The sequence below is a fragment of the Drosophila teissieri genome, chromosome 2R (genome assembly GCF_016746235.2).
Source record: "Drosophila teissieri strain GT53w chromosome 2R, Prin_Dtei_1.1, whole genome shotgun sequence".
In the NCBI taxonomy this organism is placed as follows: domain Eukaryota; kingdom Metazoa; phylum Arthropoda; class Insecta; order Diptera; family Drosophilidae; genus Drosophila; species Drosophila teissieri.
Window position 1 is genome coordinate 1,066,261 of NC_053030.1, and position 17,806 is coordinate 1,084,066.

General features: G+C 40.4%; 1 protein-coding gene across 3 annotated transcripts in view; it reads right to left on the bottom strand.

Annotated features, from left to right (window-relative positions):
• Positions 1 to 10,578: 10,578 nt before the first annotated feature.
• The window catches only part of LOC122615323, a 106,132-nt gene continuing 98,904 nt past the window's right edge, over positions 10,579 to 17,806 (bottom strand). For all 3 annotated transcript variants that reach the window (XM_043790366.1, XM_043790365.1, XM_043790364.1), the window contains 5 exons: positions 14,033 to 14,164; positions 12,184 to 13,980; positions 11,860 to 12,121; positions 11,174 to 11,781; positions 10,579 to 11,121 (listed from right to left, as the gene is read on the bottom strand). In XM_043790366.1, the coding sequence (XP_043646301.1) occupies positions 10,924 to 11,121; positions 11,174 to 11,781; positions 11,860 to 12,121; positions 12,184 to 13,980; positions 14,033 to 14,164 (2,997 nt within the window). In that variant the 3' untranslated portion in view covers positions 10,579 to 10,923. The remainder of the gene's footprint in view (positions 11,122 to 11,173; positions 11,782 to 11,859; positions 12,122 to 12,183; positions 13,981 to 14,032; positions 14,165 to 17,806) is intronic.

Sequence of the window (17,806 nt, forward strand, 5' to 3'; positions counted from 1 at the left end):
AATTTCATCACTATGGTAATATTGCATCAGCCCATATTTGCATTTGTATGTGGTTGGTATGCTTTTTGGTTATTTCACCAGAATAGTAATTTCATCACTATAGTAATATTGCATCAGCCCATCTTTGCATTTCGAATGGTTATTGTAGTTCTGTAGTTCTGAGAACAACTGTTTTGCGCGGCTATAGGCTGGCGCCGCTGTCGCTGACTGCGAGTTTTAACATAGTTCTGAGAACAACTGTTTTGCGCGGCGATAGGCTGACGCCGCTGTCGCTGACTGCGAGTTGTTATACAAAAAAAGAAGTGGTAAAGAGCTAGATCAGTCGAATATTAGACTTCATTGTGACCAGAACTCGCTGCGCAAGAAGTGGTAAAGAACTAAATAAGTCGAATATTAGACTTCATTGTGACCAGAACTCGCTGCGCAAGAAGTGGTATAGAACTAAATAAGTCAAATATTAGACTTCATTGTGACCAGAACTCGCTGCGCAAGAAGTGGTAAAGAACTAAATAAGCCAAATATTAGACTTCATTGTGACCAGAACTCGCTGCGCAAGAAGTGAATATATACATCAGTCGCCGCCAAGGCAACGGGATCCTCCGCACAGTGATTTAAAATAAATAAATGTGAGTTGATGGATTAACGACCGAATATGTGTACAACAATCGTTGTTAAGGCACCGGGATCGTTTTTATTTATCAATTTACATGAACGCAAATTTATTTTACAAATAAAAAAAATAATAATAAAACCTGAACAATTATTATTCATAACAATAAAAAAATAAAATAATAAATGAAAAATAAATATATACACAGTGATACAGTTTCCTTCGGCAAATCAAGTAAGCATGTATGTGTTTGTGTTGCGCCGCTTGTAAAATTCTTGCGACGTCGGCGCATCACTGTACATTGGCTGCCGCCAAGAGCTGATGTCGCGCCAAAGTGGCGGCGCGATGCTTTACGCCGCGTTCGCTTGTACACTGTTAAATTCTGTTGAATTCTTTTTGCACACCACGCACTGCGAGAAAAAACCACTTAAAAAAAAAAAAAATATATATATATATATAAAAGCAATAAAATTAATTTGAGAAATATATTATACATTTATAAAAAGAAAAAAAAACAAAAATAAGAAAAATAATAGAAAACAACAAAACAATCCACATGTTCACTAACCTCTAAATTACACTCTATTGAATACTTATTTAATTTATGCATTACAGTTAAAGTCGAAAATATAAAAAAAAAAACTACAAAGGTGGAAGTAAGCACAGCAGCACTACACGAATGACATACAATCAACACTAAACACCGGGAAACAAGGAAAAGAGGAAACTGCGTAACAGACACACACATACAGGTTCTCTTTTATTTTCGAAAGAATACACACATATTATAATACACATTTAAGCATAGATACATATACATAGTATCACAAAATATAATACAATATATTACTACATTAATATACAAACGAAAACAATACAAACCAAACAAACACCCAAAATTTTCCCTATACAAAAAAAAAGAGAACAAAAAACACATACATATTATTAATATACCTATTTACACCTCACATATTATTACTATTTTATATACACATGCACATTACTTGCAAACAAGAATACAATACACGTAAATGCTAAGAAAAAAAGCCAACACCGGTAACACAGTTAGGGGCAGATTAGGGTTAAGGAGCGGATCAGGTCTATCTGAGATAAGGGAACCGACAGGAACAAAAGAGAAATACCAGTCGGTTCCATCCCAAAACAACAATCCCACCAACGCTATGGATTCCGGTAACGCATCAGGGCCACTAAGTCCCACCGCTAGCAATTCTTCAATAAACACAAACCTTAATCTACAACAACTACTAACCCTTGTACATCAACTACCAACTTACGAAGGCCCACCTGACAATCTTGATAGATTTATAGACAGAGTAGATCAGCTCCTTTTGTTAGCCTCATCAGTGGACCAAGCAACATGCGGACAGTACTTACTTGGAACTATCCGTGACAAAATTAAAGGCAGGGCAGACGAAGCGCTGAATGTCCGCGATGTACTCCTTAGTTGGGATGACATCAAAGCAAACCTCAAGCGACTATACTCTAGCAAGAAAACAGAAGAAATGCTTGTTAGAGAGCTACACAATTTTCCGGACGGACTCAGTATGGGAAAATTGTATTACTCAACCGCGAAAATAAGAAGCGAACTAATGTCACTCGCCAGAGAAGCAGACCCTAGTGGACAGTCTCTCGCGGCCAAACGTGACCAATACGACAGATTCTGCCTAAATGCATTTTTAGTTGGATTAAAGGACCCACTTAGGTCAGCCATTAGGTATCAAAGGCCAGAGACAATCGAGAAAACATACGAGTACGGACAGATTGAATTAAACTTCTCTAGAAGCCTGAACAAACACCAAGAAAACCGACGACGCGACAGCCCACCATACAGGAATCACCCATACGCGAAAGGACAACCAACTAATAGTGACTACAACAGTCGCTACATACCACGACAACAGAACTATAATAACGGCAACAACGCTCGTCATGATAACACCCGACATGATAACACCAACAATGACAATAATAGCCGCTTTATGCAGAGACAACAAAATAAAACGCTTCGCACGTCAAAATAATTCCCATAACGTCGACAAGATAGAAAAACTTTGGGCAGGAACCCCTTCCACAATAACGACCAACCAGATCAGACCCTAAGTCACCAAAACAGGAACAACCATAATCCAAGCGCTCCGCTATGCAACATCAACGATGATGCAAATTTTCTAGTAGAAGCCTCGGGAAGCCAGTCGGATACATAAGCAAGAAGACTCACGGATCTTCCTTGCCATTTGTTTTCTTATCACCAAACTCCATGGTGTCAAACCCTCTCAAATTCCTTATAGACACAGGATCTACTTACTCTTTCATAAATGCAGCAGTTATTAATGAAGATCATATTAAAAAACTAACCTCAGATATCAATATCCACACTGTCCTCAGTACATTCAAAATTCGGGAATATACAGATAAATTAAATTTCAAACAATTCGGAAAAATGATCAATTTTAAGTTCTTATTATTTGATTTCCACCCCCACTTCAATGGCCTCCTAGGCATGGATATCCTATCTAGCCTAAATGCAAAAATAAACTTTGCCGAATCCATACTAGAAACACCAGAAACCGCCATCCCAATCGTCACAAGGGCAAACCATGTAGACACATTACATACCCTGCCACAAAATACCAAAATGCTACTTCCGCTCCCAGTAAACTTCATGCAGGGAGACTTTATATGCGAAACCACAAATTTGGATAATCAAATATCCATAACAGGCGGTTTATACACCGCAAACGCAGGATCCGCCTATTTCGAAATCTGCAATAACTCAGACTTTACCTCGAGGAACCGTTACAGGCAGAAGAGTTCTCTCCACGAACCCACCAATATTTAAACTGCATGTCCACGGCAACAGATACAGAACGACCGGACGACCAACAATTAAACATTCAGACGGAACACCTCAACAGCGAGGAGAAACAACACATACTCAAACTATGCAAGTCATTCAAAAGACTTTTCCACAACGAAAATAACCAACTAACGTTCCTTAACGCCGTCAAACACTCTATACCAACAACAGATAATATACCGATTCACACAAAATCATATCGTTACCCATTTGTACATAAAGACGAAGTTCGAAAGCAAATTTCAAAAATGCTCGAACAAAACATCATAAAAAACAGCCATTCCCCCTGGAGTGCACCCGTCTGGGTCGTACGTAAGAAAAGTGACATCATAGGCGAAAAAAAGTGGCGCTTGGTAATTGGTTTTCGGAAATTAAATGAGAAGACTGTCTCTGATAGATACCCTATCCCGAACATTGCAGATATACTAGACAGCATAGGAAAGACCACAACGATAGACTTAGCAAGTGGCTTTCACCAAATTCAAATGAACCCACGCGACGCGAGCAAGACGGCATTCACCGACGAAAATGGGCATTACGAGTTCTCGAGAATGCCCTTCGGCCTCAAGAACGCCCCTGCCACGTTCCAACGCGTTATGGACAACGTTTTAGGTGACTTGGTCGGTAACGTCTGTCTCGTCTATCTCGACGATATAATAGTATTCTCACCCTCACTCCAAAAACATATAGCAGATATTAAATCGGGTTTCACAAAACTCCAAAACGCAAATCTAAAAATCCAACCAAGCAAGTGTATCTTTTTAAGGAAGGAAATCGATTTCCTGGGACATATCGTAACCCAGGAAGGAGTCAAACCAAACCCACTTAAGATTCAAACTATCAAAGACTTCCCCTGCCCAAAGACAACCAGGGAAATTAAATCATTTTTAGGATTATTGGGATATTACAGGAAATTCATAAAGGACTTCGCGAAAATAACTAAACCCATAACTAGACATTTAAAAGGGAAGAAATCTATAATAATAGACGATGAATTTAAACAAGCATTCGAAATGTCGAAAGATCTTCTTTGTAATGATCCCATACTCATATACCCTGATTTCAATAAACCGTTCACGCTGACCACAGACGCAAGTAATTATGCGATAGGCTCTGTGTTGTCACAAGGCCCAGACACTAATGACAGACCCATATCTTTTGCTAGCAGAACACAAGAAATGCTAGCCATCATTTGGTCTGTAGGTCATTTCAGACCATACCTCTTCGGGCGTAGATTCAAAATAGTCACAGACCATAAGCCCTTAATCTGGCTAGAAAATCTAAAAGGCCAGAATCCAAAACTACTTCGATGGAAAACTATCCTGGCCGCTTACGACTACGAAGTCGTATACAAAAAAGGGTCGCAAAACGTAGTTTCTGACGCACTCAGCAGAATTGAGCCAAACTTAAACATAAACGAAGACTCACAAATTACTTATACAAAATTTTCCGCTGCAATATATGCCTAACCGAAATTACGAATCCTCTTGACCAGGAAAACGAAATTCGTGCGTACCACCTTAACACTAATCATAGGGGGATAGATGACACATATAACCATTTAAAAAGGGACATTTATTTTCCGCATTTAAAAGACATTTTCACAAAAATTATAAAAAATTGTGATACCTGCCTAACCCTAAAATACGATAGACACCCCCATAGACCATTGATGCAAAGCCCAACCGCCCCAGAGGGACCATTGGCAGTCGTAGATATAGACATATATTTCATTAACAATACTTGTAACCTCACAATTTTCGATAAATTCACCAAGCTAGCGCAAGCTTACCCCCTTAGCAATAGGAATTCGATAAAAGTCGCCGATGCCCTACAACAATTCATAAGTCACTATGGCGCACCACAGAAAATAATTTTCGACCAGGGCGCGGAATTTTCCGGCAGTCTATTCAACGACCTCTTAACTCAATTCCAAATAACAGCTCATACAACTTCATTCCAACAATCTACGGGAAATGCTTCTGTCGAGAGACTGCACTCCACCTTAACCGAACTATACAGGATAATCATGAACAAAAGAAAAGAAGCACGCCTAGAACGCGATCATGTCCAAATACTCTCAGAAGCAATAGCAACTTATAACAATGCAATACACTCCAGCACTTCCTATACCCCTTGCGAGCTCTTCCACGGAAGAACTCACATATTCAACAAAACAATAACATTCGACAATCACCACGATTACCTTAAGAAATTAAACGAATTTAGAAAAGACATATACCCAAAAGTACAGGAATATTTAAACGCGACCACAGAAAGAAGACGGGCTAAATTAAACGAGGACAGAGAGACACCAATCCAAGTCGAGCCTAATGATAAAATATTTAGAAAAGAAAACCGTAGAAACAAGATAGCACCGAGATTTTCACTACACAAAGTAGATAGAGACAAAGGCATCACTTTCCTAACAACTAAAGGTCAAAAGTTACACAAACAAAAATTAGGAAAACAGTTAAGAAAACAGTGGAAGAAACATAAGATAGACAAGCACTTTTCAATAAATATATTATTAACAAGAAACAATCTAAAAAAATAAAAATCTGAAAAGGCACAAACATTTTTCATTAACGAACTTAGGGAAGTCAGAAATAACACATATTCATTATAAAATAAGATAAACTACAATATAGACACTGTCTGATAATGTAAACAAAGTAGTAGTTATTAGCCAGTAAACTAAACATTATCCCTAAACTGTTATTTCATAAAAAACAAATAATAATATAAGATAGATAATAAGTAAACAAAGTGTAACTTTAGCATAAGATATAACGCTTATAAAAACAACACTCATGTTTAACATTAAGATACACATTTAAAAAAAAAAAACTGTCAAATTCAAAATGTCGTCGGAGTTCGTGGCATACACCAACAACACGTCACCTAATCACCTTTCTCCGATCCGGCCATTCCCCTTATGGCCTTTCTCTTCGGACTGGGGGGGAGGAGTTAACATGCCCCTCTCCCCGGCCACAGGGAAACAACACCGACCCGGCAACAAAACCAGAGCCGAGGAGTTTTAACGAAGATCGCCAACACGAACTCGGTCGAAGAGACATTTTGCCTAAGCATACCACTTTTTGTAATAAAGAGATTGATTCTCGTTTCATACCCCGAACTACACAGTTGTTTTTTTGAAAGCTTTTCCTCCCCCGACCACAGGATTGTAACTCGAGCACTTGCTGTTGTTTGGTTTTTGCTGATGTTCAAATTAACGGCCTGCACCGGTTCACTTGATCTTTTAATTGTTTTGCCGTTTGTATTTTTAATTAAGCACTTTGCGGGACTCCGGAGACAATTCTGTCCAGGACATGGTGATGGGCCCTCCTCCGCCGTACGGATCTCTTGTACATTTTTACGATCTTTAACAGAGCCAGGAAGATCAGTATAGCAGCGATGAATTCCAGAGTATGTTGTACTCCCTCTATTTCCTGTTTGTGGTCGACAACTCACGGACTCACGGTAGCTAACGGCTGCCTCCAGGCAATCGCCTGGTGTACGTAAGCAATCTCCGACACAGTCGACCGGGTCCACACCACAGTCCCGTCGCGCAATCGGGTCCTTGCTAGGATTGTGCATGCCTGTTCGAACGCTTTTGGACTCGCCGGAGCAAGGCGTCTCAACCTAGCTGAACTTTGTCTCAGCTACATGTGTCTCATTTCGAAGACTTTCCTCGTCCCGAACGTTTCGACGTTGCGATCTTGCTCCTTGCTGACTTTCACGGCAGTAGCTCCCTTGTATTCCAATTCCTCTTGACTGTCCAGCTTCCAGCGTTCCAGCCACCTCTAACCGTCATTTAGCTTGGTACATGAAATAAACTTGCTTACTTTATGAAACATTTGGTATCGCAAAACAACTAATTATATGGCATATCGATTTTAAAAATACAATTACTTTGAAAAAGGGTCTATTATAAGACTTAACAATCCCCAATACAAAGCAGATATGATACTCATTTCCCGTAGGTGCAGCAAGCAATAGAACAACAACCTACTTGAGCGTAGTAACGGCTGTGCGACACAGAGAGGTCGGAGAAAGAGTGTTTGAGAAAGAGAGTTTGGAGAAACGAAATACGTACAGAGTTTGGAGAAACGGAATCTCTAGAGAGTTTGGAGAAAATTAAAAATATCGAAATGTGTAGTACACTTGATCAACTCTCCATTGAATTTGGATGCTGATTCTGGGCAAGTGCACATCTTTTTTGCTTGAAGTGTTTTATTCCCTAAAACCAGTTGAGTCTCCACCTCTAATCTATCGGAGGATATCATATAACACCCTCCTTTAACTGGTCCATCATATTGTACCAGATTACCGGTCTCTGAAAGTTGTAATGGAATCGAGTATACCTCATTTCACAAAGTTCGCGTCCCACGTTGGGTGCAATTTCGACCGGGAGCGTAAGTTCAAATATGGCTTCTGTGACACGTCCCAGAAGGCCTATGGTGAGGCGAATTATTTTCGCATCCAATACATAAGCATTTCGTCAAAAATTCTAACGTCAAAGACCTAAGTCGCCCGTGTCAAAACCGTCTCGCTCCCGCGTTTAGTGTTTTGTGCTGTTCTTGCAGACGAAAAGAATCGTTTTTCTGGACTGATTCCACTATTGTGCTGGCATGTTTGAACAAGCCACCTTGTCAAGGGACAACCTTCGTAGCAAATCGAGTGACTAAGATTGCTCAGCCAAAGGTCGCATGTGCGTTCCGAGCACAACCCTGCAGATATTGCAAGTCATGAAATAAAGGCTGAAGAGTGAACTTGGGCGGCATGGCCTTGCGAGGCTAAATCAGTCACAAGTCTCCTGGTCTGCGTCTGCCGAAGCGGTGTCAGACCTTGATCTCGAAAAAATATCTATGCGATGCCATTTAGCGTGCCCATTTAGGGACCTCCTAGAGCGGTTTTCAAATTTAGATCGCATGCTGCGAGTTATGGTTTATCAACCGGTGAAGATGTATCTCTACGTCCTATCCTACCGACTTGATCAGTAAATAAATCGCACAGAATTAACTCGTAGTTATTAGGCAAACTCAACGTTCCGACTATTCAGAGGAATTAAACTTTTGGCAATCCAAGAAACAGCTTCCCACGTCCAGTTATATTTGGATTCTGATGGCGTCATGAGGTCATGCGGTCGCTTGACTGCATCTGAGTCGTTATCCTAGAATGAACGTCGTCCTATCATTCCAAACTATTCAAGATTATGTTCACTTTCACTCACCGTATTTCCATAAATGGCGGAAATCAGCTTATCGCACCTGTCAAATTACCAAAATCTATGTGTGCGTCTTTGTGTGCTTCAGTACGAAGATCATTTATTTCGAGGCCTCTGACTTGACCACGTCGAAATTTCTCGGAGCCTTCTTAAGGTACGCGGCTAGAAGAGGGTGTCCTTGCCATGTCACTTCTACAAGGCGACGGGTAACTATAAATATACCCTTGAAGAATTATCCACTCTACTGTGTCGTATAGAGACATGTCTTAACTTCAGACCAATTCCCGCGATGTCAAAGGATTCACTGATATCATCGCGCTCTCTCCGGGACTCTTCTGTTGGGTGGACCTCTACTCGTCCCCGCCGATCCTCCCATCACTGACGAAGCCAGTTTTATCCTAAACCGGTGGCAGAGACTCAAAGCTGTTAGCTAGCTTATCGCCTCGAGATGGAAATACCTAGATGAGTTTCTGAAAAGGAGCAAGCGGCATATTCCAACCTGGAGCCTTTTGCAATCTAGGACATTGCAAGGCGGTCGGGATGATTACGCCAATTTTGTGTGCCAGTTTCAGGCGTCCCAAAACGAAGGAGGGAATCCATCCGCTTTCATATCCAAAGGGAATTCTTTATTTTTCTTTAAATGACCGCTGGCCACACTTTTCCTTAATTCACTACTTTTATGATATACTTGTGTGACAGCACGAATATTGAATAATAGCTGAAATAAAAAAACGGTTCTCGAAGACAATCTCAACCTCCTCGAAACCTCCGTCTTTTTCTACTGGGCATTTACATTGGCAATCACTCGGCCCTATCAAATCACATTCGGAGTCCAACGCTATACTTCATTTAATTTTTAAACTTATCTTACACACAAGGCTGTGTGCTGGTAAGGAAGGCCGTGTCGCATCATTACTAGTTATACCTGTTACTCGTAGAGTAAAATGGTATACTAGATTCGTTGAAAAGTATGTAACAGGCAGAAGGAAGCGTTTCCGACCATATAAAGTACATATATTCTTGATCAGGATCAATGGCCGAGTCGATCTGGCCATGTACGTCTGTCCGTATGACCGTCAAGATCTCAGGAACTATAAAAGCTAAAAGGCTGAGATTAAGCAAACAGATTCTAAAAACATTGACGCAGCTCATGTTTGTTGACCCTTGTCGGCACGCCCACAAACAGCCCAAAATTGCCACGCCCACACTTTTGAAAAATGTTTTGATATTTTTAAATTTTATTAGTGTTGTAAATTTCTATCGATTTGCAAAAAACTGTTTGCCAAAAATCTTTTTGCCACGTCCACGCTAACGCCCACAAACCGCCAAAAAGTGTCATTGTGGAAATTTCTCTGTCTCACATTCACTAGGTGAGTAAAGGGTATCAGATAGTCGAAGAACTCGACTATAGCATTCTTTCTTCTTTTATATATATTTTTGTTAAGTTCCATCTCCATGGAATTATGTCATATTTAATAAAATAAATAAATATTCGCATCGAGTTGTTCTGGGTATTTTGTTTTAATCCTTTCGATCGCTTTTTTCTGAGTTCCGTTATTGCGAGGTCATCAGATTTCCCTCTATTCTACATGGCCCCGGACGATGCGTTAAAGACAATAGCTTGTCACGTGATGAATTCACTTCAGTATGTATCAAGAAATATTTAGCAATGTGGAATAGTGAAATAACTTACTTGCATTTTAAGACAGACAGAGTAAAGACGTCCAAGTATGATTCGCGTTTGGAGCACGGTAACAGAGATTTCTTGAGCAACTATATTATTACGCTTTTAAAAGGTTACTAATTTTAAAGCTAAAAAAAGGAAAGTTTTAGGAGTCAAAAGTTCAAACAATAGAAAAATATAGAAAAAAATTGTAATTGGTACTGGGAAGGTGATATAATCAACAAATTTTGTGGATTTGTCCGAACGTACGGCAGCCGCTGTATTTACAGCCGATTCATTCGCTATCCCTGATTTTCTTTACAAGCAATTCTTAACAGTATAAAATATTTATATAATACAATTTTTTACAATAAAGTTAAAAAATGTTACTTAACACAGAATAAATACAATAAATGAAAAATACATTTTTCTTATTTGTATTCCTACGAAGTCATTTAAGTGTATCAATATATGAGCACATTAAATAAATCTTAGTGCTATTACAATAAGAATTATTTTGACAATAGGCTTATCACTTGGTATTAAGCTATTTTACGATCGTGATTATCAAAATTAAACAATTGTCGCTTCAAATTTTCATTTTTTGAAATGGTGTATGGTGAAAGTATGTTGGAAAACGGTTTAGTTGTTTTAGCCTTGGGAAGTCGAATGTTAAGTATGTCATGACTAGGCTGTTCCGACCCTTTGCTCCAAATGGGATCGATCCAAAATGGTAATTTCTACTTAAAAAGAAACATATTAAAAAAGATGTTGGATTTTTTAAGCTTTTACCTCTTTTGTTAGAGCCCCATGCTTCGTTTGCTCATAAATGGATCCTAGTGCGATGCAATTTCCCATGATGCAAGGACCGTCATTTCCATTATCTGATTTGGGAAAATTTAATGAATGGCGGTGATTCAAGTTTTTTTGACGTCTACGCCAAAGTTCGGATGGTTGATCATATGAAGTGTCAGCTGGGATAGCTGTTTCTGCAGATATGTTTGTTAAATCTCCTGCTCCTAGAGTGACATTTAGCTCGCTAGACGAGTTAAATGAACTGTTAAATAATTGAAGAGATTTCATAGAGTTTTCCTTGTTGCTGTAACTATTGGAAAGACTACCACTTTCCAGAGCTGATCCGATACTATTAGGCAACGATGAGATGGTTCTTGACGGAAAACGATTTTCTGGCAAATTAAGTAGGTCGCTATCGGCATGTAATGTTTGAAATGTAGAATAATTGTTGATTGTTGCGCTTCGTTTCTGGGGGGGCTGACTGATTTGAAGTCCATTATACTCGCCAATGTGACTATGAAAGCTCCGTTGTGCTCGATTTTTATAATATGGTTGATTCTGGGATTCCAGCGTGTGCTGGTCTATGCCAAAGGAACTTTTTCGAACTAGCGGGAGGGGTGGGGTTGGCAAATTACAATCATTAATTTTGATATTGTTTAATAGGACACCTAGATTTTACTTACGCTCACAGTTAGTATTGATGGAAACCTCACTTCTCTCTTGCGTTGGTCCGTTGTTAATCCTGAATAGTTCCTTATGTGCTGTAATCACTGAATATAGGTTCGGGAATCCGAATTCAAATGTGGTGCTAAGGCCACAGTTTAAACCATTCTTGATCTCATACAGATACATGCTTGGTCGCTGTTCAAGCATACGCACAATGGCAATTAAAAACCTCATGAAACGGGTAAGGCGAATGCACTGTATGCCACCATCATTGTATATCTGTAGTAAATAATGTGTGTAAATACGTTCTTAAAATACAATAAATTATATAATAGTGTTACCTCAATCGCATGTCGCATGGCTAAAAGAGCTGACTCTGACAGCTGGTCCTTATGCTTAGCATTGAAATCTCTAACTAAAGCGCTTTTGTGAATCGCTTTTAAAAATTGTTGAGATGGAGTTAACTTAACTTCTCCTCTAACGTTTGTTAAAGCTGGTACGCAAGTATCCCTTTCAATGACATACTTACACACCCTGTAGCAAAGAATACGAAACTCAAGATCGTTATTGTGGCAAATAAGCCAAATGGTCTGCTCTCTTTTTTTCAGCTCGACGTAAGGCAACAACTCTACTGCCATAGCCATATCCGAAACCCCCAAAGTTTTCGGCTTAATTTGGTAGCCATATTTCTTTTTGTGCATTATTAGCACCTGATCTAGCTTCATACATTGCGATGGGTTTCCTGTTGCATTGCGAATTAGGTTCTCACATTGTTCAGAGAAAACTCTTCTAGCCATTTTTGGCGAGAGAACAATTTTCTTGTCCTCATCACTTGTCAACTCCATTTCCACTAAACCATTAATTGCATCTAAAAGATCGGCTAGTTTTAGAAAGCCGTAGTCACTTAGACGACATTGATATGCAAAGTGATAATGATAGGAGCGTACAAACTTCTGAAATGAAATTGTGTACTGAAGAGCGTTTTGAAAGAGCTCGATCATTTCGCCAGCGAACACACACGTTTTTTCCATTTCACTGTTGGTCTGTTTGCGTTTTGGCATTGATATCAGAATATCTTTTCCGTTCTGTACAGTGCCTAAAGTTACGATATTGGAGCTTACTAAGCCGTCTAGAATGTCTATAAGGTCGCACACTCCATAATCAGTGATGTCAAAAGTCCTATTTTGGGTCTGCGTAAAAACTAACGGCAACTGCGAAAGCAGAACTGAGTTGTTACCATTTACGCGCAAAACCCGCAATAAGTCTGATGTAAACCTGCGTATTTGAATACGGTGGGTAAGCGTAATTTGACGATTTTCGCCGTCTCCCATAATTTGAACAACGTTTGACAATGCCTCAAACAGTTCGATTAATTTTGTATAGCCATAGTCTGCAACTCGACATTGCTTTCCGAAGTGATTGTGATAGGCTGGAATAAAACGGTTGAATTTCATAGTTGATTTTGGTGACATCTTTAACAGCTCTATAACTTCGCGGGAAATTTGGAAAAGCGGATCGGCTACTGTGTTTTTGAAATAGCTTCCACAATTCATGCGATCACTGGCAGTTAGGTTACATGAATTATAACTGGCATTAAAAGTTCCTGATTGCATTTCTTTGTTTATTTCTAACCATCCGAGAATTTTAATGCCAAAATTGTTTGCCCGAACTTGAATGCCCTGAACACAGCAGATCAAATGCTCCATGTTGACGCCATTTTCATTGGCCATTATTGATACATTAAGTACTTCTTTGATACAGTGAAGAAGGGTAGCCACTGGAATGTCGCCCGTATGTACCTTTAGGAGTGGATAAATTAGTTTCTGAATTTCCGAAATGCTCATGAAGACATTTGGTAGTGGCTCAATTTCCTGCTCGGCCCATCCTTTGTGCTGTTCCTTTTTAAAATGAATACTACAGTAAGGAACACTATGTTGGAGTCCTTCCATTAAGGGGGATATGTCGAGTGTGTTTACCAATTCAGGATTTAAGCTGATAAACTTTTCCTCATTGTTGTCCGAGTTAATGGTACATATGTCTTGCATTTTGTATAAATCTAAAACACTGATTGAGGTTTTAAAGCGCGACTGAAAGAGTTCTCTGAACTTATACATAGGGAGGGTGTTGAACGGGACATCCTTAAATATAAGCATTGTTAAATAATTGACTAATGAGGCCATTAATATTTACCTTTAGAAGTCCTGCGACCTGGCAGCGTAGTGTATTGACCTCTGTTAGGGAGGAATCGCGAGTATAACTGACCAGCATGCGCTTGTGACCAATCTTCTTACGGTGCAAATTAGAGACGACCTGCTTTGCGAACTTAAAAAAAGAGATGGTCAATGGAAAAAAGAGTAAGTGCCTACAAAAGGAGAGTACATCCTTAAACTAACTAACTAATTAAACATTATAAGTTCCACCTCTAAAAGTTAATAGATAGGAAACGAAGTTATCCTTTCTTTAATATTATAATTATTAATGGAATTAAAACCAAAAACAAGAGAGAATTTTATAGTTGAGTTCCCCGACTATCAGGTAGTAGATGTGCGAACAAGAAATTTTCTAATTTTTCTGGGACTTTGATATAAATAGAAAAACACAAACAATTAAATGAAAAAAACTTAAAAAGTGTGTCCGTGGAAGCTTTGCGCGGTTTCTAGGTACTAGAGTGGGCGTAGGAAAAAGTTTTTTGGCAAATCGATGAAATTAAAAAAAATTTCAAAACTGTGGGCGTGTCAGTTTTAGCCAGTTTGTTAGAGTAGGTTTGACAAACAATTTTTTTCCACATTTTATACGGACTGCTGGACAGACGGATGGACAGATCAACTCCGCTTTTGATCCTGATCAAGAATATACCTTATATGGTCGGAAACGCTTCCTTCTGCCTGTTACATATTTTTCAATGAAACTAGTCTACCCTTTTACTCTACAACGGGTATAACCAGGGAGATAGGTAAAGTCGAGATCCACGCATTTCAGCTTGTGAAAATGGGAAAGAGAAAGTTCAACATTTTTTTGGAATATCAGTTGAAATAGGAAAAAAAAAATAAAAAAGAAAAAGTAAAATCTTTCTACAATTGTTTGCGTAACAATGGTGAAAAAAAGTTTTTGGTCAAATCGATAGAAAATTAAAAGACAAAAAAATATCAAAACATTTTTTAAAAGTGTGTCCGTTGCAGTTTTGGTCGGCTTGGGGCAGTAGACTAATTCTACCCATGCGATTTACTATGTGTGATATGTAATCAGACTAATTCTGATTTGGGTGTTTCTCTTTTCTTGGTGTAAGTTTTAAAAATCGAATTTAACTATATCATATCATCTAAAGACGACATTGTTAAGCTATTGATCAGCAACATTAAAAGCTAACCACAAAAAAAAAGATGTATTTATTAAAAGTGTATTTGAACCTAATAAAACATAGGGAAACGCAGACTTCTTTAATTTTTTAGAGAAATAACACATTTTCCCACAAATGCAGATGTCAAATGCGGATGACCTGCCCGTTGCCAGTTACGTAACAAATCAGAGCGTAGGAACAGCTAGAAAAACCGAGTCTGTAAAAAGAGAGTTTTTTGGGGAACAGAGCCTGAGGATCGTTTGGATTGCGAAAGGAACAGGCCGTCGAAACTAAACAGGCGGAAGAGACCGAGCACTGGACAGGAGGTAGCGGCTAGCACAGCATTCCGGAGAATGTAGGAAACGGAGGTAAACGCGGAATGCAGCTGGATCAGAAATATTTGTGGGAAAATAAATGCACATCCCCAGAAATTTCCGAATTACGTATGGGAAAGCAACACCTGTCTAAGCAGATTCCGTATAGAGCAGGAAACGAAGTTGTCCGTTCCGCGGCAACTAAGGGAAGCCGTCCTGCGAGAGTTCATGACTCTCCATGTGGATAGTCGAAAGACAATAGCACAACTGGTAGCCCGGTACTACTGGCCGGAATGTAAAGGGACATAAGGACATTGTGCACGGCTTAAACCGAATCAGCGTCAGGCGGCGGGAAAATTGTTGACACAAATGCCGAAAGAGGTCTGGCAGCAGTCTGGAAGCATGAAAGCAATGGTTCTGCTGCAATTGGTTCTGCTCGACAGATTTTCTAAGTGTATGGAATTGGTGCCCATGCACCAAGTCACGGCTGAAACGTTACAGAAAGCATTTAGAGAAGTCGCGGGGTTGGGAACTCCAAAGGTTCACGGTCGGCGACCTTGGCCGTCGGTTTAGGCAATGCAAAAAGTGCACCAACAGCGGAAGATGAGCTTACGGCGTCCATCAAAGGGATTAAGATCCAAAGGACCCCTCCCCAGAAAACAGGCGATGGCAACCCCGAGAGGCCACTAAAGCAGACCGCCCTCCTCACCAGAGTACATCCAGCAAAACGGATCAGGACTCCGCTGCTGAAAATCGAGGCAATGGGAGCGCCTACAGCGCGCATCGCTCCAAAAAAGCTCCAGCGACCGGTAGATACACGCAGGAAGAAACCACCCGAGAGAGCGTAACCAGGGTGAAGGAGATGCCCTTATTGCTTCTTAGGTTATGCGCCTCTTCCCAAGAGAAAACGCAAAAGCTCATGGTAGACGTGAAAAAATATAACAATCGTAGACTGGCACTAAAAGATGGCAACTGCCGGCGAAAAAAACCAGTTAAAACCTTCTTTAGCAAGGAACAATAACTGTTTTGTTTTGTTTTAACGGGCGTGTCCGACGTCCACACCTCCCACCCAACCGACTCAGATGCACTGCCGTGTATTGTACGGCTCTATTCGGGATAAGTTATACGCGATATAGAAATACATAGAGAACAAGAAAAAAAAATGTGAAAATAAGTAAAATCTTGGTTGTCTAGTCGATGATTCCTACGCAGTGTAGTACGCTCCGCCGACCCCGCCTCAGTTAGGCCCGACGAAGCACCCGACACGGTCAACAACGAGGAGAACCTTTAGTTGGAAAAGTCAGGAAAGCAAGGCTGTGCACTCTAGCTCTCTCCCTTTAGCCAGCCATTTTTGGGAAGGCGTTCACCAAGTGCCTGACTAATGGCGTCTTCCCAAAACCTCTGGAAGATCCAGACCTCTCATGGTCTCATTTCGGCTTCAGGAAAACGCGGTCTCTGTCAACAGTGTGGGTGAAGGAGCGTCACAGCGTGCCCAAGGGGAGGTAGAATGACACGCGGCCATCAGCTTTTCTGCAGCGGTAACGACCGAGTTTAGGAGAGCTGACAGAATCAGGAGGGAACACGAGTAAGCAGATCCAACATTTCCTCTAAGCAATGCTTCACGGCCATAACCCTGAGGGTTCTGGATTTGAGTCGACAAAACCCGAGAATCGTGGGAGCCGGTCCACCGATTCTGCGTCAGGCCAAAGACGCAGTGAAGGGAGACATGCCGCGAGCAAGCCGGAATGCTGCGTTATACAAACTCACCCGAGACAGCGAGATCTGGAAAGCAGAGGGAGCAATAAAACTGTTTCTTCGTATACCAGCCATCAGAGTCAACATGCTCTACCATCTAGGATAGATAAGAAGATCACAGTCGTCGGAAGGGAAGGAATCGACAGGAGCCGACGGAGCATAACCAAACTACTATTTCAGCGTCAGGCCAAAAACTGAGTCAACGGGGATATTTAGCGATCAAGCGGGGTACGGAGGTGTAATGCACTCAGCGAAGTTAATGGGCCAAAGAGATAAAGGAAGCATTTAAACCGTTTATTCATCCAGCCCAAAGCCAGAGCAGGAGACGGGCACACACAGCAGAAGAGAACTTACATAATAAGCCAAAGAGACAAAGGAAGCATTCCAACCGTTTATTCATCCAGCCCGAAACCAGAGCAGGAGACGGGCACACACAGCAGGACAGAAGCAACCACGGAACTTAGATAATTCTGCAGGAAAGGAAAGAACAATGACAAAAATAAAAGGTTTTTGGGGCCTCAAGCTTATCGGCAAATAAATTTGTTTGTAGACACCAGT